A 26,218-nucleotide genomic window follows, 5' to 3' on the forward strand; every position below is an offset into this window, starting at 1 on the left:
CTCCCACACGGCCCGCTGGGCTCAAGTTCCCCTGCGGGTCCCCCACTCTGGCCTCCCTCCCCCGTGTGCAGCGCCCCCGTCCTCCCTGCCCAGCGCGCGGGTCCTGCTGCACCGGCGCCGCCGCCCTGCGCGCCCGCGGCTCCACCTGCGGCGGCCGGTGGGGCGGGGCCGCCGGGATGACGCGGCACGCGGACGGCGCGGACCCGCCCCGCGCTCGGCGGTGCCCGGCGGCGGGGATGGAAGCCCGGCGCTCGCGCGGGCGGCGATGATGGGCGGCCATGGCCCGGGCTGGCGGCGGCGGCGGCGGCGCGGCGGCCCCGGAGCGCGCGGGGGCGGCGGCGCGGCGGGCGCCCTGGGAGCTGTCCCTGGAGGAGGTGCTGAAGGTGTACGAGCAGCCCATCAACGAGGAGCAGGCGTGGGCCGTGTGCTTCCAGGCCTGCCGCGGGCTGCGGGGCGCGCCCGGCGGCCGGCGCCGCATCCGCGACACGGCGGACATCCTGCTGCACCGGGACGGCTCGGTCGGCGCGCGGCAGGAGCCCGGTGAGCGCGGCGGGCGGTGGGGGTGTGGCCCGCGGCTGCCGGCGGCGGCTCCCGGGGTGGGTCCCTGGTGAAAGGGACCGCGACCTCCTGGGCGCCCATGGCGCCGTCCTGCTGCTGGACCCGAGTCCTCCTTCCTGACTGGCTGCTGGACCTGGAGGCACCCTGCCCTCTGGATCCGGAACCTCCGCTGGGCCCGGCACTGCCCTCCTGGCCTTTCCAAACCTGGGGACCCCTCATCGTCCCCTTCTCGTCCTCCCGTCTCTCCTGGCATCAAGGCCAGCGGCTCTGCGGCGGGGCACGCTGTCCTCGGCTGAGAAGGGGCTTTGGCCAGATTGCTAGTACCTGGGGTGAAGTCGGGAAGCAGGCATTATGCCATTCTTGTTCCCCGCTCTCCCCTGGGCCACTCCTCCTGGCTTTGGGTTCTGCAGCCCTCAGTATATGGCTCATGCAGGGCTTTGTGGGTACAAAGAGTCCTTGCCGCTCTCTAGTGACACGGAGAGGACACAGAATGTCCCCAGGCTAGCTCTTTCATGGAGGGTGGGGGAGGGGCTTGCCTCCTGGGAATCTGTGCGGAATACACACCAGTTTCCTGGGTTTAATTGAGAGGGAGCAAGGAGAGTGTAAAATCTGCTTTTTTTTTTTTTTTTTTTAATCCAAAAGACCCAACAACTTAGCCCCTGAAATATGTTTGAGGTCTGTTGAAAGTGGTGCGTTTACCTGGTTATGTACTTTCCCCTTTAAGTTGTTTTTCCTCCCTGGAGAATGGAAGGTTTGTGTATGGCGCATAGGATGATATTACCCCAAAGCTGAAACCCTTTTGTGAGCACAAAGGCAGGCTGTGTGCACTGGTTGAAGCCTGGCCTCCCTCCAGTCCTCAGCTATGGCCTTGCACTTGCTCTGGAGCAGGCTTCTGTGGAAGATGGGGCAGGAGCAGGGCAAAACCCAGCAGAGGCAACAGACAGTGGGGAGGGGCCTGCTGTGTCCCCCCAGGAGCCTGCAGCTTTCTCCCTCAGCTTGCTCTTCCTTCCAACCCCTGCCTGTGACACTTGCAAGTTGAATTTTGCACAAAAAGCATCGATACATTGATCTGATGGGTGGAAATAGTAAGCACCGACATCATGGTATTATTCCCACTTTACTCTCAGGTCAGCTGAGGCCCAGGCCTCAAAAAGTCCAAAATCACTCAGAAAGTGGCAGAATTTGGACTCTGCACTCATGCTCTGAACCACTGTGCTGCCATGTCTTTCAAAGACTGGGCAGAGGGGCAGGTGCACAGTGACCTGCTCTCCCCTGGAGTCTGCATACTCACAGAGCTTTTCTCCTGAGGCTCTGTCCTCCTGATAAGATGCTCCCCAGGCCTACCCCAGCCCAGGAGATAAGTGATACCCTAGGTCTGGCTCCCAGCTCTGCAGAGCAGGACAGGAGTGCAGGGAGTGTATAGTCTGGCCTCTGATTTTTAAGGATGGAAAACCCAAGCAGAGTGGGAGTGGTGAGTTGTTGCCCACCACCATAGCAGCTGTCCCTGGGGTTTCCTGGTGTCTCCCTGAACTGTGGGCAAGCCAAGCTGGGCTTCCTATTGGTTCTGTCCCAAATGTCAGAGGGCCATGCTTGGGGTGTGGGTCATCTGTCTCTCTCTCCCCCAGGATTCTATGTGCTGCCTATTCCCAGTCATTGCCCATGTGGCAGTCCTCACAGATCTAGTGGCACTTCCTGGCTGGGGAGTCAAAGCTCAGTACAGGCCTGTGCATTGAAGAGCAGGGTCTCTGGTCTGGTTTCCTTTCATAAACATTCCTCACAATGGTGATGGCTTATGACTTCTGTCTGCCTTTATTTTATTTTTGGTACTGGGGATTGAATCCACCGACACTTAGCCACTGATCCACATCCCCAGCCCTTTTTTGTATTCTATTTTGAGGCAGAATCTCACTGAGTTGTATAGGGCCTTGCTAAGTTGCTGAAGCTGGCTTTGAACTCGCAATTCTGCTGCCCCAGCCTCCTGAGCCACTGGGATTACAGGCGTGTGCCGCTGCACCTGGCTGCCTCTCTCTCTCTCTTTTTTTTAAGTGGAAGAATGGGAATTGTATTAGCCTGTGGAGTTATTTTTAAGAGGCCATTATTAAAACCTCAAGATCGGGAAAGGATCATTTTTTAAAATGGACTCGGGAAACCCATCAGGTGAAGCTCTGTGGAGCCGTTCCGTACACAGCACAGCCAGTGGTCAGGTGAGCCGCAGCGCTCTCAGCGGATCCACCTCCTGCGGTCCCAGGGTGGCTTGCCCCACGGGAATGTGCTCTGCAAAGTGGGACTTGGGCCTTGGCCCCCTGAGCATCCAGCTTCGGGCCCAGCTTTCTTCCAGGAAGATGCCCAGGGGAGAGTGGAGGCTGGTGCCAGGTGCCCCTGGGGTGAGGGGAGCATGGCTGCCTCCTCTCCCTTTGCCTCCTGCCTTGCACTCACGCTCACTTACACAGATGTATTTTTATTCATTTTTATTGGCCCACTTTTCTTTTTGGTGATGGGGTTCAAACCCAGGGTCTCTTGCATGGTAAGTCCAGACTCCACCCTGGAGCTCCATCCCCAGCTCTTGCCTTTTGGTGCTCCACCTTTTCAGTCAGGCCCCACTCTTTATACGTGGGGTGGACTGTGGGTCTGAGCCTGGCGGTCCCCAGGGTTCTCTGGAGCAGTGTCAGGCTCCACTGCTAGTTCCTCGTTCTTGAGTGGACACAAGGCTTTCCCTTTTTATGTGGTAGCCCCAAGTTCCTAACACAAAGGCCATTAAAAGGCATTTGTCTAGGCCAGGTGCGGTGGCCCATGCCTGTAATGCCAGCGGCTCAGGAGGCTGAGGCAGGAGAATCATGGGTTCAAAGCCATCCTCAGCAAAAACGAGGTGCTAAGCAACTCAGTGAGACCCTGTCTCTAATAAAATACAAAATAGGGCTGAGATGTGGCTCAGTGGCCAAGTGTCCCTGAGTTCAATTCCCAGTACCCCCCAAAATAAAAAATGAATTTATAAAAAGACACCTGCCCAGAACTGGACCACAGTGTCCACAGGGCTGACTGGTCTTTCACTCTCGCCCCCAGCAGTGCTCAAGAGCAGGCTCTGGCCTCAGGGGGTCCGCTGCGCCTGGGCCCACGAGTCACAGCCAGGGGTGCTGCTGCTGCATGTGTGAGCTGGCCTCTGTGCCAGCCAAAGACCCTTCGCTGTGTGTCTCCTGGCTGAATGGGACCCTTTGCTGTTGAGGAGTGTGGTTGGACCTTAGGGATCAGGAAGCACACAGCTGGCTCTCTCTGCTGCTGGGCGTCCCGACTTCCACCAGTGGCCAGAAGAGTCTGTTGAGCGCGTCTTCTTCTCACCATCCCCTGCCCAGATGTGTGCAGAGGAGCTTTGAGTGGTCTTGCCCTGGAGCTGGTCAGAAAGGTCAGATTCTGCTTCCAGAGAGAATTCCCCTTCCCAAGTCTCCTGGCTGCCAGAACATTCCTGTGGTTCTTATAGCGGGGTCCTTGCCGGTCCTGGCCATGGCTGGAGGTGCCTGTCACAGCCAGGCCACCTGCCTGGCGATTGCAGGCGCTCTTGGAGCTGTGCTCTTTGCCCTTGAGGGCCACTTGGTCCAGTCATGGTGAAGGGTGACAGAGGCCACCCAGGAGGGTGGGAGCTTTCCAACCTTGAGGGGTGCTTGTAGGACAGGTGCTGAGGTGTTGGGGCACTCGTCCTGGGAGAGCTATGTCGTTAAGAGCCTCTTCCACAGCCGAGAAACCCAACGTCACAGGGAAGACAGCCACCTGAATTGACACTTGTGGGTGTGACGATGGCCTGTGCCTTAGAGGTGTGTGACTGACCGTCTTAGCCTTGGGGGTGCCAGTGGAGGCCTGTGCTGCTGCGCTGCACATTTCTGGATGGTCAGCGCCTGTCCCTGAGCTCTGCTTTCTGGAAGAGGGCTGCCAGACGGTCACGGTGAGGTGTGTGGGGGGTGAGCAAGGTGTGTTTGCAGACAGATTTCTGGAATCTATCTTCTGAGCAAGCCTCACCTTGCAGGACGATCACCTTCTGTGTGTGTGCCCTCTCTGAGGCCAGGCTGGCCCTCCTATAAATCCTGGACACGGGCAGCCCAGGTGCCTGTCCTAGCTGGTACCACCCAACCTGTGCTGTGACTTTGGAAAGGGCTCCACATGTCCAGGAGCCTGGGGGCCCCACGTCCCGCGTGAGGTTTGCTGTCGCCTTCCAGCCGCACCCTCCACACGCTCACCAGCTGCCTGCCTGGCATCCCCGGGGGTTTCTCTGCCCCACATGGACAGAGCTGACTCTAGTGCAGCACCAGGAATCGTGGGGCACTGGATGGTCTGGCCCTGGCATGAGGACACCTGTGGACAGGCTGCCAGGGCTTGACTCTGACCCTTCAGAGCGATGCAGAGGCCCGGTTAAGAGGGAGGAGAGGGGCCTGGAAGTGGTGTCTGCTCGCCGGGCAGACCAGCACAGGGGGCCCGGGCAGCGGGAGGAAGCTCCCAGCCACTGTCTCGGCTTCTGTCCACTCCCAGGGAATCCCACTTTCCCCCTGGGCCTCTGCCTTGGTCCTTCTCCAGGGACTGAGGGGTGAGCAGAAAGGAGAGTGTGGGCACCTGTGGCTTCAGGACAGATCTCCACGACCTTCCGGCTCCAGGTGACACCAACCCATGCTCTTCTGTCTTAAGAGGGTATAGATCCAGAACAGCCTTTTCCTTAGGTCAGCTGCTGGCCGTCCTGCCGACGTCTGCCGCCTGTGTCCCCCGGCCATGCCACGCAGAAGTCAGGGGGCCTGCAGGTGTGTATGCTCCCAATTCCACCCTCACATCTGGGTGTCATGTCGCTCTCCATTTTTTCTTCTTCTATTTTTTCCCTATTTTTAAAAATTATTTTTTGGGACAGGGTATTGCTGAATGGCCCAGGTGTGCCTGGGACTTGTGATCTTCTTGCCTCAGCCTCCTGAGTGGCTGGGACTACAGGTGTGTGCTATGGCGCCTGGCTCATTCTTGATGCATTTCCAGGAAATTGTTGCATACACACCAATCTACTTCCCCTAAATACTTCAGCATGTGTGCTGTTACCAGAGCTTAGCGTTTGTTTGTCATTCTTTCTTTTGATGTGAAATTTACATATGATGGAACATGAACCCTGGCACACCTTTCTGGATAGGTCTCTGCACCCCACCCTCTGCTGTCAGGGCCCCACTACGCCTGTTGAACAGTCAGAACCACCCAGTGGTCAGAACCACCCTGTGCTGGTCCCTCCCCTGGACTCCACTTCAGTAGATCTTTGCAGGGCCCAGGAATGTTCCAAGTGGTTCTAGAATCCACATTCCACCCCAGGTTCTCGAATCCCCTGACTTGGGTCTCCTCTCAGATCCTTGCCCAGTGGACTGAGGGGAGCCCCTGGGGAGCGTGTGGAGAATCGTGCCGATCTCAGCCCAAGGATTGGCAGAAGTGACGCAGGAGGAGGGACACACCTGTATCCCTTTGACCCAAAGAGCTCTGTTTGCTGAACAAACAGCTTGCGACTTCTGAACCTGCCCATGGGCATACTCCAGCTCCTGAAGGCTGACGCTCCACCCAGGGCCCGACTGGGTCTTGCAGTTAGAGTCTTGACTGTGGAACGGGCTTTAGTGGAGAGCTCTGAGATCACCGACACTGGGTGTGTTTCACTCACCCTGAGAGTGACCATGGGGTGGTGGAGACCCTGGGCTGCTGGGAGCACACAGGGAGTTTGGGTCCAAAGTCTGCCGCTCTGGGCTGCACCCCACCTCTGAGACAGGGCAGCGCTACCCGTGGAGTGGCACTCTTTGGCACGAATTGATTTCTTGACTCTGTAGTGGGTCCACAAGACCCGAATTCAGAACCTGCAGAGAGAGTAGCGTCCCAGAGCCCTGTGTTATGGTCCCCACCTACTGGCCTCTTAGCCGCAGTGTAAAGTTTCACGCTCACCAGCACACGGGTTCTGCTCTGAAACCTAGAGCTGCCCTCTGCCCTCCCGCTCCCCTCCAGGATGCCCCGTTCCTGTGTGTGTGTGTGTGTTTCCAGTGTCTTGTGGTGAGAAGGTGCTACAGTGAGGGGCAGGTGGCGTCATGCCGGGTGGCAAGGCTTCAGGAAGCAGACCTGCTGCATTGGAAGGCCAGGCCGTGGGTTTGAGAGACTTGGTGGTGGCCTTCCTGGGTTGCGCCAGTTCTCCTGTCTACCAGGCTCACGTGCGCTGTGTTTCTGCAGCCTGCTGTGGCCACACGACGCTCTGGGCAGGCTGTCCTGACTCCAGGCCCTGCCACGGCGCAGTAGGTGCTCTGCGTACCCTTCCGCCTCGGGAAGCTTCTCTGCCTCTGTTGCTGCACCTCTCTGAGGTGACACTGTTAGACGTAGGTGTCACCTTTGTCCTGCAGGTGAGAAAGTGAGGTCAGAGGGAGGACACCCAGAGCCTGAGGTCCACAGATTGGCCGGGATCTGACCTCTCCAGTCCTCCTGGGCAGGCACCTCCTGTCACCCACCACGCAGGGCTGTGCGCTTGCTCTGGAGGCTGCGGGGGGGCAGCTGCGAAGGTCCTCTGGGCACCTCTCCTCCAGGTGCAGTCTGTCCTTCCACCACCGGAACAGTGTTCAGAGGAGTGCCGAGCGCTTCGGTTCTCCTCACTTGCCATTCCACGCAAGAGAATCTGGAGTGGGTTTCCTTTTCCCTGGCCAGGGTGTCCTTCCCGCAGGAGGACTGGGGAGTGGTGGGGGAGCCTGGGTCTGGCTCCGCCTCCCCTCAGGAGGTCTCACCATAGACAGTGGTCTCCTGGGTCCCGCTGCCTCCGTCTGCTGCTGTCTACTCCAGTGAGGGCAGCTCCGGGCAGTCGAACCTGGACTGTTGGGTAGGTGGGTCAGGAGTGTGCTTGGGCTTGGCGGGGACCCAGCTCTGCCGTGTGTTAGCTGGGTGGACTCTGGCAGATCTCTGAGTCTGCCTGAGCCCCGGTTTCCTCACCACAGAGGGGGATTCCTGGCACCACCCCCACCAAGTGGCTGACGGAGGCTGGAACTTGCTGGAGTTTTGTGACCGCCTCCCCGAGAGATCTCCTCCACCCCCATCTCAGCAGGCCGAGCCTGCTCATCAAACCCTGGAGAGTTCCCAAGTCCTTGCAACTGAAAACAGTTAAGATTCGCAGACACTTTAATTTTGGCATGATTTTTGTTGTTGTCGTTTTTGCTAATATATGAACTATTTGAGCCAGCAACACAAGCATTGAAAGCATTTCCACAGAGAGCTGGCTGCAGAGCTAGACTGCGTGTGCCATCAGTGGGCGGAGAGCTGGGAAGGGCTGGCCACCTTCCCGGTCAGCCCCTCCTGCCCTTCCTGACCAGCAGCATGACCCAGGCACTGGCCTCCAGGAAGCACCTTGGTCCTGGGTCTGATGCTTCTACATCCCCACTACTGGGAGCCAGCTGTGGCTGCCAGCTTCCCTGACTGCCCAGCAGGCAGGACGCTGGCCCAGGACAGGAGCCTGTGGGCTGCTGCACACTGCTGGCCTCTCCTGACCTCACCGATGCTGGCCTGGACTGTTCCCGTTACTGCAGTGGGTGGCAGTCTCCTTTATCTTGGGCCATCCTCCTGGTTCTCGGTGGCATTTTGAAAGTGTGTGTGGCCTCAGCAGGTTCGTGCGGAGACCGTCCCGAGGTCTGCCTCCCACGTCTCGCCTCTTTCTAGTAGGAGTGAAGGCAGTGAAGCTCCCATGCCCACTCGGGTGCCCCTGCACGTCGTATGTGTGGGTGGGTTTCTGCACCTCATTCCGTGGCATCCTTGGAACCTGGGGGGCGGGGGGCTTGGGCAGCAACTGGTGGTCCAGATTCTGGGGTACCCCTGCCTTGCTCTGGCACTATCCCCCTCGCCACTAGCTGTGATACCTTGGAGCACAGGAGGTCATCTCTGAGCCTCTGTCTCTTCATCTGTGAATGGGTGCCTGAGCTGCCCACTTCCTGGGTTGGGTTCGGCATACATGGATGAGCACCTGCAAAATGCCACTCACTACCTGCCGCCACTCAGCCTCACATCGAGCTTGTACGTGGGCCTCAGATCCGGGAGTCGCAGTCCGAGGTGGACATTCCCAGCTAGGCAAAGCCTGTCGGCTCCTCTGAGCCCAAGTCCATTCCGACAGCGTAACTCGGAGGCAGGCCACCTCAGTTCCCAGCTTCTCACCTCAGACCACGGCTTCGTGCCTGCAGCCACCACATACCTGAGCTGCTCCTCCTTTCCCTCTGTCTCCAAGCAGCCTGGACCCCGGCCCCTGGACCCACTCTCCAGCACTGCTGACCACTCTTCTGAGCTGGCACTGGGGAGCACTGGGGTCTGCCTTCTCTAGTGCAGAAAGGGACAGTCACTCTTGGCACCCAGGTGTCCTGCCCAGAGCTGGCTCCTGAAGGGCTTTGCAAGTGACCTGGTGGCTCAGCAATGAACTTTCTGGGTTCCTCGGGAGAGTGGGGGGATTACTGCATTTTCCTACAGGGAAATGGGCCGGGGGCGGGGCGTCCCACCTTCCCGTGGGCTCAGGGTGGCCATCGCAGCTGCAGGGGTGCTGGGGGCCGCCTGTCTGGGGGCTCCTGGGGTCCTGGTGAGCTGAGGCAGGGGCAGCAGCCTGTCCTTGGGTCCTGGGGTGGCGGGGGGAGCCTGACTCGCTGTCTTTTCTTGCAGAGCCCGCGACCACGATGGTGTCCCCGGCCAGCTCAGAAGCTCAGGTACTGAAAACAGTCTCAAAGACGACTTGCTCCTGTGAGGGTGAACCTGCGTTGCGTGATGGACCCTCTGACCCGATTAAGTCCTGTAGCTGTTCGCCGAGGCAGGACAGCGCAGCACCCAGAGGGCCTCGCGGGGCCTGGGAGGAAGCTGTGCACAGAGGACAGGCAGCCAGGGCCCAGCAGGGTGTCAAGGGCTCTGGGGCAGGAGCAAGGGAGGAGTGGCTACTGACCCAGAGGGAAGTGGGTGATGACCTCTGCCTGGTTGGCCTCACAGGCACAATGCTGGGGGCTGGGTGTGAGTTTCAGGAGCAAACAGGAAAACCAGCCAAGGACACAAGCCAAGGAACTCCCACCCAGCCCACATCTCCAACCCCTTCCTCCTCCACCCACCTGCCCCAGATCACGTCCTGGATTTGGTTCTTCTCTGTGTCTTTAGACCACTGCTCTAAAATGACACCTGTTTTACAGTAAACACAGTGGCACACTCAGGGGGAGGTGGGCACAGACCAGAAGAGGATATACTATCTGTTGTTGAGAACCCAGAAACTAGCAGTGTGTCTCACCTCCCATAGTCCCTCACCTTGGAATACTGCCATTCAAGTAGCACATCGCCGAGTTTATTTACCAGCTCTGTTCTTGTCCTACATAGAGATTCCTCAAACAGTTGTGTGTTTCCAAGACTCCTCTGCGTTGCCCTGTGGTGGTTAGTCATCCCTTTTCATGGCTGCATAATATTTTGGATAGTTTCTTTTTCCCAAGTGCAGTGCTCCTGGGTGGCAGCTGGCCCCTGCTGTGCAGAGTCCCCAAGTAGTCTATTACTTGAAAACTTTCCAAAGATTTAAAAAGATCTATAAAGAGGACCTAGGGCCATAGCTCAGTGGTGGAGCGCTTGCCTAGCATGTGTGAGGCACTGGTTTTGATCCTCAGCACCACATTAAAATTGTATTGGGTCCATCTACAACTAAAAATGTATAAATATCCACAACAACGGTGTATGGGAATAGTCCATCAGGACTGTCCTTCTCAGAGGCCCCAGGTGCACTTGAGAGCGAGTAGCCTCAGCAGGGGAGCTGCCTGCACCTCGTCGCGACCCTGCAGCTTCTGACCACCCCCAGGCTGCTGAGCCTGTCCAGTGCTGGAATGCCGCAGGGCTAGAGGTTCTGAGCCTGGCCAACTGCCTAGACTTTCCCTTATGGGGAACGAGCATTCTTGACTTCCGGAGAGTTCCGATGACTGGAGGCACAGAAGACCTTTCGCTGACGCAGCTGTCAGATCACACGGGACGGCAGTTGGCACTTTCCCCAGTGTGGCACTTGCTCAGGCCAGGAGGAAGAGGGGCTCCTGTCCTCCTGTCCATGGAGTGGGCGGTCTGCATGAGAAAGACCGTCAGAGCCAGCCTGGGGCTCGAGGCAGACGGAGTAGGCGTGAGATGCCCTTCCCACCTCCTCGCTCATTCTTGGCCCCTACCCAGAGGCCAAGAGGATCACCGGGAATTCGAGGGGACTGTAACTCCTGCCTGCCCCGTCACCGTGGCACCCAGGAGGGGCTCTGAGGCCCTGCTGGAGCCCCCCTGACCCCGGGCTTTGCCTGCCTGGGCCGGGTTCAGGCTGGCCCCTGTCAGGTGTGACCCTCTGCTGGAGTTTTGTGGCTGTGGCTCTAGAGTCTCGGGTGTGGCTTGGAGCTGTGTCCCCGATGCTCATCTGCAGAAGGCACAGACATGCTGAGGTGGCCTCCAGGGGGCCACCCCACTGCGGCCCTGCCCTCCTGCTGGCCCTCCGCCTGGCACTGGGTTGGCCACCTGTTCTTGCTTGGCATGGCGCAGGCCCTGGCGCTCCAGGCCCCCAGAGGTGGGCACACAGGAAGCTAGAGGCCCTGAAGCAGGTGACCCAGAAGGTTCCCGGAGAGGGCAGTGGCTCCTTGTGAGGGACAAGGATGAGGACTCTACACAGCAGACCCAGGCCTGGCCAAGCAAAGGCCCAGCTCTTTGCAAGCTGTGCCCAGGCCACCTGACCTCTCTGTGCCTCTCTCCCCAAACCGCAAGATGAGAGATGGTGTCGGTGGGTTGTCCACAGCCAAGCAGAAGAGTGACACCAGGCTCAGCCCAGGCTCCGACTAGGAGCGTGTCTTTGTGTAAAATCATCCTTTTGATCCAAGTCATAAAAGAAAAGCATGAGAGTCTGTGAGCACTAAGAGCCATGCCCAGCAGATCACAGGGAGGTCCTGTGCTGGGGATGACCTGCACAGGCCAGGGAGTGCGAGCCACCGAGCTGCACCCCGCCCTTTCCGTTTCGTTGTGAGACGGGGTCTAACAGTTGCCCAGACTGGCCTTGAACTTGTGAGCCTCCTGCCTCAGCCTCCTGTTTGGGATTATCAGTGTGGCCACCACACCTGGCAGGAGTGTCATTATTTATTTGTATTTTTTGCATGATTTTCTAAATAAACAGAGGTTGATTCAGGAAGTAGATACCCATTCAGGGGAGAATGTGGGCTCTCTAGATGAGAAGTCCCGCCTTGGGCCGGGGCAGTGCTGTAGAGGGCTGTAGCTGGGGCTGGACTGCAGGTGCCCAGGGTGGAGCTCTGAGCTTCCTCCTGCCCCAGGGCATGCTCCGAGGGCCTGTGGCTCAAGACTTAACCGCTCTGGTCCCTGCTTCTCCTTTGAGACTTAGTAGATATCTTTTTTTATCCTAAATTTTTATCTTATTCCCCCAGAAACTTTGCACCCTTAGTCTTCAGGGCTGTGAGAGGTGATGATCTTTCTTCCTCTCCGTTGGCACTGGAGATCTGACCTAAGGGCACTTCACCACTGGCCACACCCCCAGCCCATTTTGGTCTTTTCATTTTGAGACAGGGTCTCACTACGTGGCTGAGGCTGGCCTTGAACTTGTGATCCTCCTGCCTCAGCCTCCTAGCTGCTGGGATTCAAGCATGTGCACCGAGCCTGGCTACACATCCGTCTTCTGTGGCTGCTTCAGGCTGGCAAGGGGTGATGGCCATGCCTAGTCGGGGAGGAGGCAGATGCTGGCCTCAATTATGGGACTCTTGCCATCTTCTGAACATGGAACTGGGATGATTTGCCAGTCCTCCCCACCCACCCAGATATCTGCCAAGTCAGCACCTCTGAAGACCCGTGCAGGTCACCAGGAGATGTCACAGAGGAGATGGTCTTTGGAGCAAGGTCTGAGGAGTCGCCAGGGGGAAGGGGGAGCTAGACTTGGGACCATGGGTTTCTTCACTCACCTGATGGAAGCGAGTTTCAGCAGGAGTCAGACACAGGCACAGACAGGGGCTCCCTGGGAAGTGACGCGTCTGGGGAGAAGGTGGGCCACCTTGAGGCTGAGGCTGGGGTGGCCCTGCTGTCCACGGCATTCGGCAGAGCTGTGGCCTGTCACCGTGCAGGGAGCACACCCAGCCCTCCAGGGGAGCCCGTGGGCCAGGGCGAGGGCAGGAGAGAGGGTGAGCCAGGCCGGGAGACAGAGTCCACTCGTCAGAGCTGACAGATAACGGCCATCTCTGTGGGGGGCGGCAAACGGGGTGGGGTCCTGGGACTTCAGGGGGAAGGCTGGGGAGCCAGAGCCGGGTGGGCCTGATGAGGGTTGGTGGGAGGAGTGGTGAGCCTTTCTCAGGAAGGTCCTGGGGCAGGAAAGCAAAACTTTTCTCTTAAAATGGTGTCAGGACCCGCTCCCCCTCCACAGACCTCTGGTCCCCAGGCCCCTAAAGGCAGTCTGTGGAAACGGGGCTCCCTGCCACGCCAGCCGAGAGGCGCTGAGCCCAGAGGCCTCCACCAAGAGACCTCTCGGATTTTAAAAATGAGCTTAAAAAACAAACAAACAAACGACAAACACTTCCTGTGGGCAGGGGTGTAGCCGAGGTGGAGTGCTGGCCCAGCATGCTGGAGGCCTGGGTTCAGACCCAGTGCCACAGACCAAACGAACCCACGGGTGAAGAACTCGGAGAGCCCTGAGCTGATCCAAAGCAGGCAGAGCAGCCCGGGGTGCCTGGTTCGCTGGGCGCCACGGCACGGGGTCCCACCCACCCCACCCACCCTGCCTGGTGATCCCCTCGTCTCACCCACCACCCACTCCAGTGTGATCACTTTTTAGGTCAGACTTCACCATGTCTGGCTTGGGGTCAGCCAGCTTTCCGCCTCTGAGGCTCAAGTACCTGGAGAGGTCCATCTTGGCTCAGTGTCCGAGTTTCTGTCCGTGGCAGTTGGCCCTGCGGCTCTGGGCCGGTGTGGCTCAGGACTCCATGGTGGGGCACAGGGCAGAGGAGGCAAGGGCTGGGCTGCACTCTCCCTCGGGGCACACTCCAGCAGAAGACCTTGCAGTGGAACCTCTGGAAGGTCCACCCCTCTCAGTGGCACCCAGGGAGGACGCCTCTGGGGAGCCCCTGACCCTCTGCATCTGATCAGGCTCAGGTCCCGAGGCTCCTGTGAGGGGACGGTGTGTCCTGAGGCTCTCTGCGATCCTGTCCCTTGGATCAGCACGCGGGACTGTGTGTTGGTTCCTCTTTGCTGTGTGGTAGCATTCCCTGTGAGTGTCCCGAGTGCGGTCTCACTCTCAGCTGGAGAACGTTCCGGTGGCCGCGCTCGGGACGGTCAGTTCAGCACCTGGAGAGAGCTGCTGAGGCACTGGTCACGTCTGTCGGATTGCGAGGGGCCAAGCTCTTCTGCAAAGCGGTGTGCCGCGGGCAGTCCCTTCAGTGCGCACCTCACCGTGTAGTACCTGGTGTATCCCCTCAGTGGGCCGTTGGCTCCTCCCTCCTGGCCACTCCCCGCCTGTGAAGGGGCTGGCAGCCTGCCCAGCTCTGGGGCGCCCTGCACTGTTCCCTGCCGCCTGCGCCAACCCCTCTTTGTCCTGCAGATGGTGCAGTCGCTGGGCTTTGCCATCTACCGCGCACTGGACTGGGGCCTGGACGAGAGCGAGGAGCGCGAGCTCAGCCCACAGCTGGAGCGGCTCATCGACCTCATGGCCAACAGCGACTGCGAGGACAGCGGCTGTGGGGCAGCGGACGAGGGCTACGGGGGTCCAGAGGAGGAGGAGGAGGTGGCAGACGGTGGCCCCCGGGCCCTGCGCACCTTCTCCCAGGCCATGCGGCTGTGCGCGGCGCGGCTGACCGACCCCCGGGGCGCGCAGGCCCACTACCAGGCTGTGTGCCGCGCACTCTTTGTGGAGACGCTGGAGCTCCAGGCCTTCCTAGCCAGGGTGCGGGAGGCCAAGGAGGTGAGCGTGGGAACACAGTGCTGAAGGTGGGGCCCGCGGGTGGCCACACCCGAAGGGGATCTGGGGGGTGACTAGTGGGTACTTGCCCCTCGGGTGGAGTGCCCCAGCTGCTCTGGGCTGTGTGCTGAAGCCTCACACCTTTTGGCCAGGTTTTTGGAGAAGGGAACCAAGGCCTAGGGAGGCAGCAACTGGCTCCTAGCCTCTGCCCGAGCCTCGTTCCTGCTGCCTTAAGCCAGCTGCCATGATTCTGTGAGGGAGTCCTGCTTGCTGCCCCCACCTGCTCCCCAGGTCCCAGTTTCTCCTGAAGACAAGCCCATGGCAGCCCCTTCCCACCACTCAGAACCACACAGATCCTTCAAGTGGGGTGGGTGGGCAGTTCCGTGGGGGTACCTGTGGGTATGTGCTGTGCCTGGCCTTGCTCTCCAGGTACCCCTCTAAGGTTGGGCCCATTTTGCAGGTGGGCAGATGTAGGCTCTGGGAGGCTGGACCCTTGCCGGGGGCTGAGAGCCAGTATAGGGCAGGGCTGGTCTCCCTGGGCTCCCAAGCCACAGTCCTCTGGGGCTGTCCTGATCCCCCTGGACCTCAGGGATGGTGTGCAGTCTGCTCTCCCAGCTCCCAGCCCCTCCTGGAGGAGTTGGTGCTGTTCAAAGGGAGCTGATGGGTTTGTTTGGCAGTGTCCTATGCAGGGACCCTGGGCCCATCAGCTTTCCACAGAGGAGAGAGGGGTACCTGGGGAGGTCAGAGAGATTGGCTGCACCCCTTTGCTTGGGTGTTGGAAGGTGTTTTGGGAGTTACCTGGTATGGTCCCTGACTCCACCCTCACCTTTCTGGGTGCTCTTTCCTTCTAATACAGAGGGGTTCTGGGCAGCTTCACTGACCCTTGGGTCCTAAGAAAAGGCTGGAGCTGCCAGCCTCCCCTGCAGCTCTCGCATGCCGAGATGGGGAGGTTACCAGCCCGTGCCCAGTTCCTGTGGTCATCCCACCTTCTCTCCAGCTCTTCCTTGACATCCCAGGGGTGTTCTCCCGTGACTCCACAGACAGTTGGTGGTCCTGGTGCTGTCCTCCTTCCTTGAACTCAGCCTGTGTCTTGCTGCTCAGTTTCTCACCCAGACAGCAAGGCTCCTGTTTCAGCAGGAGCACACAGCTCTGGACGTCGAGCCATTGGCCTGAAGTTCAGGGAACTGGTGGTAGCGGGCACAGAGACAGGTCCCTCGGTGGGGTGCAGCTGTGCTCCTCTAGGCGGGAGAGAAGCCGCCTGCTCAGGATGGGAGAGCCACCCTCCTGCCCTGTGCCACTGGGCTGGCCAGGTCCCACCTGGGGACTGCTATTAGCATGGCATGCCTTGTGCTTCTCTGAGCTGGCAGTACTTCCTGGAGTGTCTCAGAGCCATTTGGCAAGTAGTTTGGGGTGCAGCCAGGGTAACCGGTTCTGTCTTGGTCAAGAGTGGCTGTGGGCTGAAGGGCAGATGCTTCTCCAGGACAGGGGGGTCAGAGCAGCCGGCTGCCACTGAGATGCAGGGCAACCGAGGCAGCTAGTCCAGCAGCCCCCCAAATTCTCAGCCCAGAACAGTCACCTGACAGTCCCTAATGCCAGGATGTTTCCTGGCCCTCACCATGATGTTGGCATTTTTCCTGGTTTGGGAATGATCCCCCCCCGTACCTGCTGGCAACCACACTGGCCTGCACCCACCACCATCTGCTCCAACAGTTTGAGGACCTAGCCTGTGCCATGTTGCGGCAGGTCCAGCTGCAGGTTCTGAGGTGCTGGGTTCCACGTGGCCTCCCGTGGGGATCGTGGTGGAGGAGCAGCTGTGAATGTCTCAGGAGAATGCGTGGGCCATCGCTGGCCCAGGTGCCCTGAGGGGGTGTTGTGTGCACTGAGATCCGGCTCCCACCCCTGCCACACCTCCCTGGGGTCTGTGGATGAGACGGGAGGAGGTGCCACACGGGTACTAGATTCTCCCCAGCCACCTAGAGCTGACGGACAGGTACCTGTCTGGTTCCGAGGTGGAGAGCGTGGTTCTCCCAGTCATCTTCCCGAGCCCCACACCTGGGTCAGGACTCCACAGATCCCCTTTCAGCTGGTTAGCAATAGCCGTGTGGTGAGGAAGCCCCTGTCCCATGTCTGCCACCTCCCACCTTCTCTGGACTAACCAGATGTGTGGTCTCAGATGCTGCAGAAGCTGGGGGAGGATGAGCCTCAGGTGGAGAAGCCGCTGGCGGACCTGGACAACCTGGGACACACAGACTGGGTAAGACAGGAGAGTCGCCCCAGGGCCGTGCCGGGAGGCTGCACAGGCTGAGGGCCCTGTCTGTCTCTGGGGCAGGCCCGGCTGTGGGTCCAGCTCATGCGGGAGCTGCGCCATGGGGTGAAGCTCAAGAAGGTGCAGGAGCAAGAGTTCAACCCCCTGCCCACCGAGTTCCAGCTCACCCCCTTCGAGATGCTGATGCAGGACATCCGCGCCAGGAACTACCAGCTGCGCAAGGTCATGGTGAGCCCGCCTCTGCTGGAGGCCCTGGCTCCTTAGGCTGAACACTGAGCCCCTTACTGCACACAGATCATGAATAAGGCAGGTGTGGCCCTCGGGCCCCACAGCTCAATGTTGTGTTGGGGACACAGTTTGACAAAGAAGATGGGGAATACGGAGATGGCCCGGGAGGCCTGGAACTGAGGCTGCAGGGCTGTTCCACCTAAGGAGCACCCAGCAGCCCTGGCGTGGGCTGTTGCCACTCTTGGAATTTTATGATTATCATTAATTTTACTGCTGAGCCACATTCCCAGCACCATTTATTTATTCATTCATTCATTCATTTATTTCTTTTGAGAGTCCCGCTAAGTTGCTTAGGGTCTCACTAAGTTGCAGGGCTGGCTTTGAACTTGTGATCCTCCTGCTTCAGCCTCCCTAGCTGCTGGAATTACAGGCGTGTACCATAGCACCCAGCTACTCTTAGAATTTTAAACGAACAGGTTCATTCATTCCCGTGACAACCCTTTGAGGTGGGTACTAGCAAGCTCCTTTCTAGAGGAATCCCAGGTAGAGAGAGGTCAAAAGGCTGGGCTTAGAGGTGTGAGTACTGGGGGTGGTAGCTGACCACCTGCCGTGCACCTGTCGTAGAGACAGCTTGGTCCCAGGGAGCCAATGCCGTCAGAGGCAGGTCAGAAGTGAAGGCCAGGCTGGGTCAGGGGCTGAGTGACAACGCCGACGAACTCGAGTCAGCCCCGGTCTGAGCTGGGGCTTCTTTGTGGCAGGTCGATGGGGACATCCCCCCACGAGTGAAGAAGGATGCACACGAGCTCATCCTGGACTTCATCCGCTCCCGGCCTCCGCTGAAGCAGGTGCCCAGGCTGTGCCTCCTGCAGGGTGCTCCAGCCCTGCTGCTGTCCTGTGTCTCGCCTGCAAGGGGGCCTGAGCATACCTCTGCCGAACCACGGGGTGGCTCTGCTCCCTGTCTCCTGGCTGGAAGGCTGGGCATGGCCCGGGCCTCTGTCCTTCTAGGAGGACGGTGCTGGTCGCCTCCCCCATGCCTGTGGCCGGCAGAGCTCTTTTGGGTAGCACTCCTTCCTGGAGAGAAGAGTTAGCGCCCTGTGTCCTGTGAACCTTGAGTATCTCCCCGCTCCTGAGCGTCCCCTGTCACTGTCTAAGTCCCTCCTACCTCGGGCTTCGTCCTCTCTGCAGGTCTCCGAGAGAAGGCTGCGCCCCTTGCCACAGAAGCAGAGGACGCTGCACGAGAAGATCCTGGAAGAGATCAAGCAGGAGCGGAGGCTGCGCCCCGTGGGGGACCAGCGCTTGGGCACCCGAGGTGAGCAAGAGGAGGGGTGATGGGAGAAGAGACCCCAGGCGGCCCTGGGTGAAGTCCCCACTTCCCCTGGTGGCGCCACCAATCAGGAGTCGGTGTCGGCTCCGCGAGCTCCTGGGCAGGGGACATCCCAGTTTGTAGTCTGGCCTTGTGAAGGTCAGGTGCCCTGACTTTACTCTGGGTTTTGACCTGACTTTGACTTTTGGCTATGATAAATTTCAACAATTAGGCGGAAAACAAAATAAAACCGAAGTTTTGGGGTCTGGGAAAATCAGGCATTTATTCAGCTGTCTGAGACCTGATCTTCCCGGTCAGAGTGGAGCCCATCTGCAGTCCTGGTACTCTGTCTCTGAGAGGCTAGCCTGCACTGCCCCTCGGGTCGGGTGTCCAATTTGTTAGTGACTGACCAGCCCTCAGGCTCCCGTTCTGTAAAGTAGGGAACTAAGCCAAGCCCTGTCCACCAGGCTGGCCGCACGGGTCCTGTGCACCTCCTCCCCACTCACGTCCCCCCTGCCTGGCCTCCTGCCTCCCAGGGTTCGGCTCTCTGCCCTGTATCCTCAGTGCCTGTTCTGGCGATGTCAAGTCCACTTCCTGCATCAACCTGTCCGTCCCCGATGCTGGGAGCAGTGTGCAGCGCCCGCGACCCCGAGTCCTGCTCAAGGCACCCACCTTGGCTGAGATGGAGGAGATGACCACATCTGAGGTCAGAGCCACAGAGACTCCTGAGGACCAGAGGGGGCCACAGTGCTCAGCTGGGGGGGCATCCACTGCCAGGGCTACTGGCCAGTGGTGGCAGGGGGCTTAGGGCCCTCAACCCATCTTGGCAGCTCAGAAGTAGCTTTGGGATGCTGGGACAGTGGCCTGGGACCACTTCTTCCCACAGCAAAAAGAGCTGAGAATAGATGGGACCCATCATCTGGGGCCAGCAGGCTAATCAGTCCCTGGTTGATAAGAAAAGCTGTCACCCTGGCTGCCCTCTGACCACAGCCCCCCCTTCCCAAGGGGACAGGAGATGACTCCTGTGGTGGTCCTCCTGGTGGGCTCAGCTTTCTCCTGGACATCTCTCCGGGACTTTCCAAAGACCTCAGGGGAGGGTGGGGTTTTTAAGGCACTTGCTATGAACTTCCCAGTAGATGGGAAGCCCAGCAGTGGGCAGAGGGCAGCCTAGCCTGGGTCCGGTGCCTCGGTCAGGGAGGGGCAGGGCACTGGGGCACCGTGGCCAGGGCAGGGCTCTATCTGACGTGTCTGCAGGAGGAAGAGTCGCCCTGTGGGGAGGTGGCGCTGAAACGGGACCGCTCTTTTTCGGAGCATGACCTGGCCCAGCTCCGGAGTGAAATGGCCTCTGGCCTGCAGCCAGCCACACAGCCCCCAGGAGGGACGGAGCCACCCCGGCCCCGAGCAGGCAGCGTGCACACCTGGAAACCCAGCACCCGAGACCAGGGCAAGTGCTGGTCCCACCTCCTGCCTGACCTTCCCCTCAGATCTACCCAGGGCAGCCGGGGCCCTGGCCGTCCTGAGCAGGCAGCTCCCCAGGGTACAGGAGCTGCTCTTGCAGTAAGACCTTCAGTCTCCCACTGACACCCCCTTTCTCCCTTGAGGACATTTTCATTTACTATAAAACATTTCCTCAAGAACTCGATTCTCCAGCCTCACTGTATCTCACGGCGGCTGACACACAGCAGGGAAGCTGCCTGGCCAGACACTAGCCAGCTCACAGTCCTCTCTGTGGACAGAAGCAGGATTCCCTCATAGGCATGTGGGTCGCTCCACAGGTTCCTTTCCCGCTGGAGTACACAGAGCATCGGCTGGTGCTTGCGGGCCAGGCAGGGTTAGCTCTTCTGAGAGCTGTCAGGTAGCGGGTTGTCAGCCCCCAGGGATGGCCGGCCTCTTGGTGGCCTGCATGGTCCCCTGAGCAGCCCTGCAGCCTTCTGGCCACTCTCAGGACAACCCATCGGTCCTGATGATTCCCTTTCCGGGTCGGAGGCTGGGCCAGGCCTTTCTACACTGTGTGCTGCCCAGGTCTCTCCCTCGGCCAGCTGTCCCTTTTCCCCTGCCCTGGAGCCTCCAGCGTACCTGTGGGCAGGGGACCTCCTCGTGTGTGCCTGCCAGTGCTCAGTCTGCCGCTCCGCGGGTGCTCAATGCTGGCTTGTCATGGGGCTCATAGAAGGACCCTTCAGGGTCCCGTGTGGCCTCTGAAGAGCATGGACCTGGTACAGGTCCCCACCTGGGGACATGCTTTCTACTTGACTCAACTTGATGGTCCTAGCCCACAGAGGCACACACCACCCCCTTCGCCCTCCCTCCAGCACTCCGCCAGGTGACCCTCACAGGCCTGTGTTCTTTCAGGTTCCTGTCCTGTGAGTGTCCAGTCCCAGCCGGATCCCAGCTCCCCGCAGCTCAGCAGCCTGAGCTCAGCAGACAGACCTGAGGCTTCTGCACCAGACGCCAGGCACCTGTGGTTGGTGAGTGATGCTCCTGTGGGGACTCTGGAGTGAATCTTTATGATGTCTGAACTCCAGCTGGTGCTGGGGAGACCCAGGCTCCATTCCTGGGGTCTGGCTGGGTCTGGCCTTGTCCCCGAAGCCTCGGGTTGTGCAGCTGGAGCTGTCTGGGACATGGCTCGTTGCTGCCCCCTGCTGGGGCACATTGGCACTGCGACCCCAAGGGTGGAGTGTGTGAGTTGAGGCAGCTGTGAGCCCTGAAGGCTGCATCCTGGGCCTTCACGTAACCTACCTGCTGAGAGAGGAGACCTGGCCTGGCCCAGATCTCCCCGGTTCTCCGTCTATCAGCAGAGACCAGGTCTGATGCAGGGTGGTGCAGAGATTCTGCCTACCCCTGTCCTGAGGCCCCGCCCCAGAGCTGTCACCCTGTGACAGAGGCACGCAGGCAGGTGGAGGGGGGCAGGACACCCTCTGAGAATGGGTGTGGAAGTGCTTTGAAGAGTGTTCTGTGTGGAAGGAAGGCAGTGCCGTTGATTTTCCCTGGACAGCGACCCTTGCCCCTTCGGGGTTAGTTACTGTTCCTGCACTAACATTCCTTCTCAGGCTGCACAGGCCCGTAACCCCAGCCTTGGGAGGCTGAGGCAGGAGGATCGCAAGTCAGAGCCAGTCGTAGCAACTTAGTGAGACCCTGTCTCAAAGTAAAAAGTAAAAAGGGCTGGGGATGGGATTCCCTCAACTAGGGAGGCTAAGAGTGTGGGGTTCAATTCCTGGTACCAAAATTTTTAAAATATACAAACAAATAAATCAATAAACGGGTCGGCGTGACTTAGCATGTGCCAGGCCCTGGGTTCGATCTCTAGCACCCTGCTTCCCAAACAGTTATCCCCATTTGGCTTTTTAAAAATTAACATTTAGGGGCTGGGGTTGTGGCTCAGTGGTAGAGTACTTGTCTAGCACACATAAGGCACTGGGTTTGATCCTCAGTACCACAGAAAAATGAAATAAAGATCGTTTGTCTACCTACAACTAAAAAATGAATATTTAAAAAAAAATTATGGGGCTGGGGATGTTGCTCAAGCGGTAGCGCACTCGCCTGTCATGCGTGCAGCCCGGGTTCGATCCTCAGCACCACAAACAAAGATGTTGTGTCTGCCGAAAACTAAATAATAAATATTAAAAATTCTCTCTCTAAAAAAAAAAAATCCATTAATTAAAAAAAAATAATAAATAAAAATAAAAATAAATTATGGGCTGGGTTGTGGCTCAGCGGTAGAGAGCTTGTCTAGCACATGTGAGGCCCTGGGTTCAATCCTCAGCACCACATAAAAACAAATAAACAAAATAAAGATATAAAAAATTAACATTTATTGTCAAGTGTGAGGGCTACACCTGTAATCCCAGGTGAGGCAGGAGGGCCACAGTTCAAGGCCAGCCTAGAGGAAGTGCACATACCTGTGATCCCAGCAACTCAGAAGGCTGAGACAAGAGGGTCACAAATTCAAGGCCAGCCTCAGCAATTTAGTGAGGCCATAAGCATCTTAGCAAGACCTTGTCTCAAAGTAAACCATAAAAAGAGCTGGGGATGTGACTCAGTGGCTAAGCATATCTGGTTTCAATGCCATATACATATATAATACAAAATATATATTTTTTTTTAAATAAAAAAAGGCACAGTAGTGCATACCTGTAATCCCAGCAACTAGGGAGGCTGAGACAGGAGGATTGTGAGCTCAAAGCCATCCTCAGCCATGGTGACGCACTAAGCAACTCAGTGAGACCCTGTCTCTAAATAAAATACAAAATAGGGCTGGGGATGTGGCTCAGTGGTCCAGTGCCCCTGAATTCAATCCCTGGTATCCCCACCAAAAGTAAAAATAAAAATTAAAAAAAGGCCTAGGATGTAGTTCAGTGGTAGAGCATTCCTGGGTTCAATCCCTAGTATGCCCCCCGCCTCCAAAAAGGAAAAAAAAGAAAAAAATCAATATTTGTTATTCCTTAAAGCTTCTGAATGTCAGATCCTGAAGCAGCCCAGCAGGGCCCTGGCTGTGTCTTCCAAGCTTGCAGTTGGGTTATCAGCAGGGGCTGCAGTGTCATTTGAAGGCTGTCTGGGGGCTGCAGGAGCTGCTGCCCAGACAGCTTCTCTCACGCTAGGGGTATGCCACTCAGAGCCTTGGGGGCCACTGAGCATCCTCACCATGGTGGCTGCGTCCCCCAGGCAAGTGGACCAGGAGAGGGCCAGGTGAAAGCTGCAGCGTATTTGACAATCAGGTCTCAGACATGCTTCCACTATTCCTTGCACGTGAGTCACCAAATTCAGCCTGTTCCCAAGGGGAGAAGAACTGAGAACCACTTCTGGGTCCAGGAATCAGAGACATGTTTTAAGATTCAGCTTTGACATTCTGGAAGTGCTTCTGAAAAGTTTGACTACCAAAGTCAGAGCTGGTGGCTGCCAGGCTTGCTCTGCCACACCCGTGCCCCCCTGCCTGCAGGCCACGGTTGACCTGACAGCAGAACTCCTGGCCATGGCAATGGGCACAGAGCCTGGACCCAAGGCCAGAGGCTCTAGGCCAAGTGGAGAGGAAAGCAGGATCCAGGTCCCCTCCCCTGCCACGCAGCCCCAGAGAGGACGCCCTCCCAGCTCCGTCTCTGGCACTCACAGGCTGGGCCCTGGGAACGCAGCTGGCCCTTTGAGCTCTGTGTGCCCAGCACTGGGCTATGGGCTTTATATATGTTACCTCAAAGGGGCTGAAATCCACCCCATGGACAGAGGAGTGAAGCTCAGTGAGGTCCACAACGAGTTCCGTGCTGAGCACTGGGAGGTAGCACCAGGCTGACTCCGTGCCATGCTGCATGGACAGGGCACCTACTGCGTGGTCAGTGGAGAGGAAAGAGAGCTCAGTTTGGAGACTTCCAAGGGGAGGAAGATTTGAAATGGACTCTCTGGCAGTCTTTTGGGGGGAGGGGGTACCTGGGGTTGAATTCAGGGGCACTGGACCACTGAGTCACATCCTCAGCCCTATTTTGTATTTTATTTAGAGATAGGGCTGAGTTGCTTAGTGCCTCTCTCTGCCTGAGGCTGGCTTTGAACTTCAATCCTCCTGCCTCAGCCTCCCAAGTCTCTGGGGTGATAGGCGTGCACCACAGCCTGTCCTCTGGTGGTCTGGATCAGCCCAGGGTGTGTGTTTTCAGGCAGCTGGGGAGCTGGGGAGCACGGGCAGCCAAGGGTGGGGACCGGGAGCTGGAGAGCCAGCAGGAGAGTCTTGCTGCAGCAAAGCCTCCTCAGAGAAGGCGGGAGCTGTCTGACTTCAGAAAGCCACAGAGCGCTTGGCCCCAGGGAAGGGATGCAGCTGGTGGGGCCCTGCTCTTGGGCTGCGTGAGCAGGACCCTCTGTGCAGGAGTTCCACCACCCCGTGGAGAGCCTGGCCCTGACTGTGGAGGAGGTGGTGGGTGTGCGTCGCGTGCTGGTGAAGGCCGAGATGGAGAAGTTCGCCCAGGACCAGGAGCTCTTCAGCAGCCTGAAGAGGGGGAAGGTAGGGCCTGGGGACAGCTGAAGGCCGATCTCTCCTGATGGGAGGTCAGGGGCAGGCCAGTGTGGGCAGGACCTTGGTGGGCCGTGAACACAGCGGAGCCCCAGCGTGCCTTCCCTCACAGATCTGCTGCTGCTGCCGAGCCAAGTTCCCACTCTTCTCCTGGCCGCCCACCTGTCTCTTCTGCAAGAGGTGAGCCTTCAGTGCACCTGGCTACCAATAAACAAGGAGGAAGAGGAGTGGGCCTGCGGTGGGCAACCCACGTGACGGTGGGGTGTTCTGTCACCTGCCGTGGCTGTTGAGTCCTTGGGATTGGTCAGTGCCCCTGAGGAGGTATTTTCCCTTTGCATCTGTGAGGGGTGGATTTGTGGGACCCAGCCTCCCCCCTGGGTTCCCACAGTGGGCTTCCTGGGCAGAGCGGGCTTCAGGGGAAACAGGGACCTGTCTCTTGGGCATCGATTTCCTTCAGGTGCTGTGGGCTGCCTGGGCTCTTAGCCAGACACACAGGGGCCCTCTTCACTGCCTCTTGTGTTCTCTTCCAGAGCCGTCTGCACTTCCTGTAGCATGAAGGTGAGCATCTCCTGGGATCTGCAGGGTCTCTCCCAGCTGGGACGGGCATGGACAGCGCTCCAGGCCCCAGGCGCCTTGCCATCACTTCCTCCAGGCAGACCTGCCCTACACTTTCCAGGCCTGCTAGGCTTTTAGGAAGCAGTGAGCCTTCCATGTGAGGAGGTCGCCCTCTTGAAGCCTCCTTCCTGGGAGTGCCTTCCCCCAGATCTGTGGTTGCACTTTGGCCCGGTGACATGCAGCATGCACCCAGGTGAACAGACAGTGTCGCTCAGAATCCTGTCCGTTGGCCTCAGCCTGGAAACCAGCCCGCTGAGGAGGGCCTCTGCCCACTGTTTTCACACCCTCCTCGTGATCCACCCTCGGCAGTGCCAACTTCCTCCTCCCCGGTGTCGAACACCGCTTGTGTCCAGGACTCACAGTGCACCCTTCCTGGTGTAAAGGGGCACAGCTCCCACTCCTAAGAAGTCCTCTCTCACTGAGCAGAAGACACTGTTGGGGAGTGACAGGAAGAAGGTCCTGTTGGGTATGTGGGGCCTGCCACGCCTCCCTCTCTTGCAGATGAAGATGCCTTCTAAGAAGTGTGCACACATCCCTGTCTACACACTGGGTTTTGAGAATCCTCAGAGGGCACCCGCTGCCAAAACCGCAACAGCGCCAAGGCGAGACGTCTTCCAGTGTGTTCCCGGCCTGGGTGCTGGTGTCTGGTCAGGCTTCTGCAGGGACTTGGGAGCAGGAGCAGGGGTTGGCCTCACCTGTGTGAGGACGCCCCCTGGAGGTGCAGTTCCGATGGCTCTGGAGGGGTGGGGAGGCAGAGTGGCGAGATGGAAACTGAGCTGGGGTGGTCCAGTTCCTGTCCAGAGCCCTTCTGGGATGCTTTTGCCAGGCAGGCTGCTTCCCCAGGTCTCTGTGGGTTTGTGGTGGTGGAGGGAGGGGCAGGCAGCAGGAGAGCCTAGGGGACTGCAGGGCCCCCAGGAAGTGTGAGCCCTGCTGGCTCCGCAGCCTGACAGTCCCCTCTGGGTCCCCACCTGCCCCAGATCCCTGCAGGGGCCTCAGTGGCGAAGTGTGGAGGAGGAGTTCCCCCACATCTACGCCCACGGCTGCACCCTGAAGGACGTCTGCAGCGACTGCACCAGCTTCGTGGCTCACGTCGTGCGCTCCAGCCGCAAAAGTGTGGATGTTCTCAACGCCACGCCGCGCCGCAGCCGCCAGACTCAGTCCCTCTACGTCCCCAGCAACAGGACTCTCGACTTCCAGTGACGGCCCAAGGTGGCCAGGCCTCCGGGAAGGGACCTGGCTCCAGCCTGCTCCAGGCTGAGGCTCTGCTGCCCGCCGTGCTCCTGAGCTGTGCATGGACATAGACGTACCAGATGCCTTTGTATAATAAACACAGCCTATATATTTATA

The 26,218-nt window shown here is 58.7% G+C and overlaps 1 protein-coding gene across 13 annotated transcripts; it reads left to right on the plus strand.

Annotated features, from left to right (window-relative positions):
• The first annotated feature begins 222 nt into the window (after positions 1-222).
• Spire2 (spire type actin nucleation factor 2) lies at positions 223-26,218 on the plus strand. Of its 13 annotated transcripts, none has more exons than XR_013431113.1 (17): positions 228-540; positions 5,256-5,333; positions 7,518-7,679; positions 9,214-9,257; positions 14,120-14,479; positions 16,650-16,730; positions 16,806-16,970; positions 17,729-17,815; positions 18,156-18,279; positions 18,810-18,979; positions 19,528-19,717; positions 20,623-20,738; positions 24,113-24,247; positions 24,369-24,436; positions 24,714-24,814; positions 25,373-25,473; positions 25,849-25,867. XR_013431113.1 is itself a non-coding variant. In XM_078032868.1 (17 exons), exons 1-17 carry the CDS (start codon positions 279-281, stop codon positions 25,920-25,922), a joined length of 2,361 nt encoding a protein of 786 aa, XP_077888994.1. In that variant the 5' UTR covers positions 228-278; the 3' UTR covers positions 25,923-26,072. The 13 variants fall into 13 exon arrangements, 12 of the variants coding, with proteins under 12 accessions (XP_077888995.1, XP_077888997.1, XP_077888989.1 ...); XM_078032868.1 differs by having other exon boundaries at positions 24,787-24,814; positions 25,373-25,589; positions 25,849-26,072; XM_078032866.1 differs by having other exon boundaries at positions 230-540; positions 24,787-24,814; positions 25,373-25,488; positions 25,849-26,218.

The sequence above is a fragment of the Ictidomys tridecemlineatus genome, chromosome 15 (genome assembly GCF_052094955.1).
Source record: "Ictidomys tridecemlineatus isolate mIctTri1 chromosome 15, mIctTri1.hap1, whole genome shotgun sequence".
Lineage (NCBI taxonomy): Eukaryota > Metazoa > Chordata > Mammalia > Rodentia > Sciuridae > Ictidomys > Ictidomys tridecemlineatus.

Coding starts and splice junctions, on each gene's coding strand:
- Spire2 (XM_078032863.1), top strand. CDS start 279: ATGGCCCGGGCTGGCGGCGGCGGCGGCGGCGCGGCGGCCCCGGAGCGC. Junction 5,334..7,517: donor AGAAGTCAGGGGGCCTGCAG/GTGTGTATGCTC, acceptor TCCTCACCACAG/AGGGGGATTCCTGGCACCAC. Junction 24,815..25,372: donor GCACTTCCTGTAGCATGAAG/GTGAGCATCTCC, acceptor CCTCTCTTGCAG/ATGAAGATGCCTTCTAAGAA.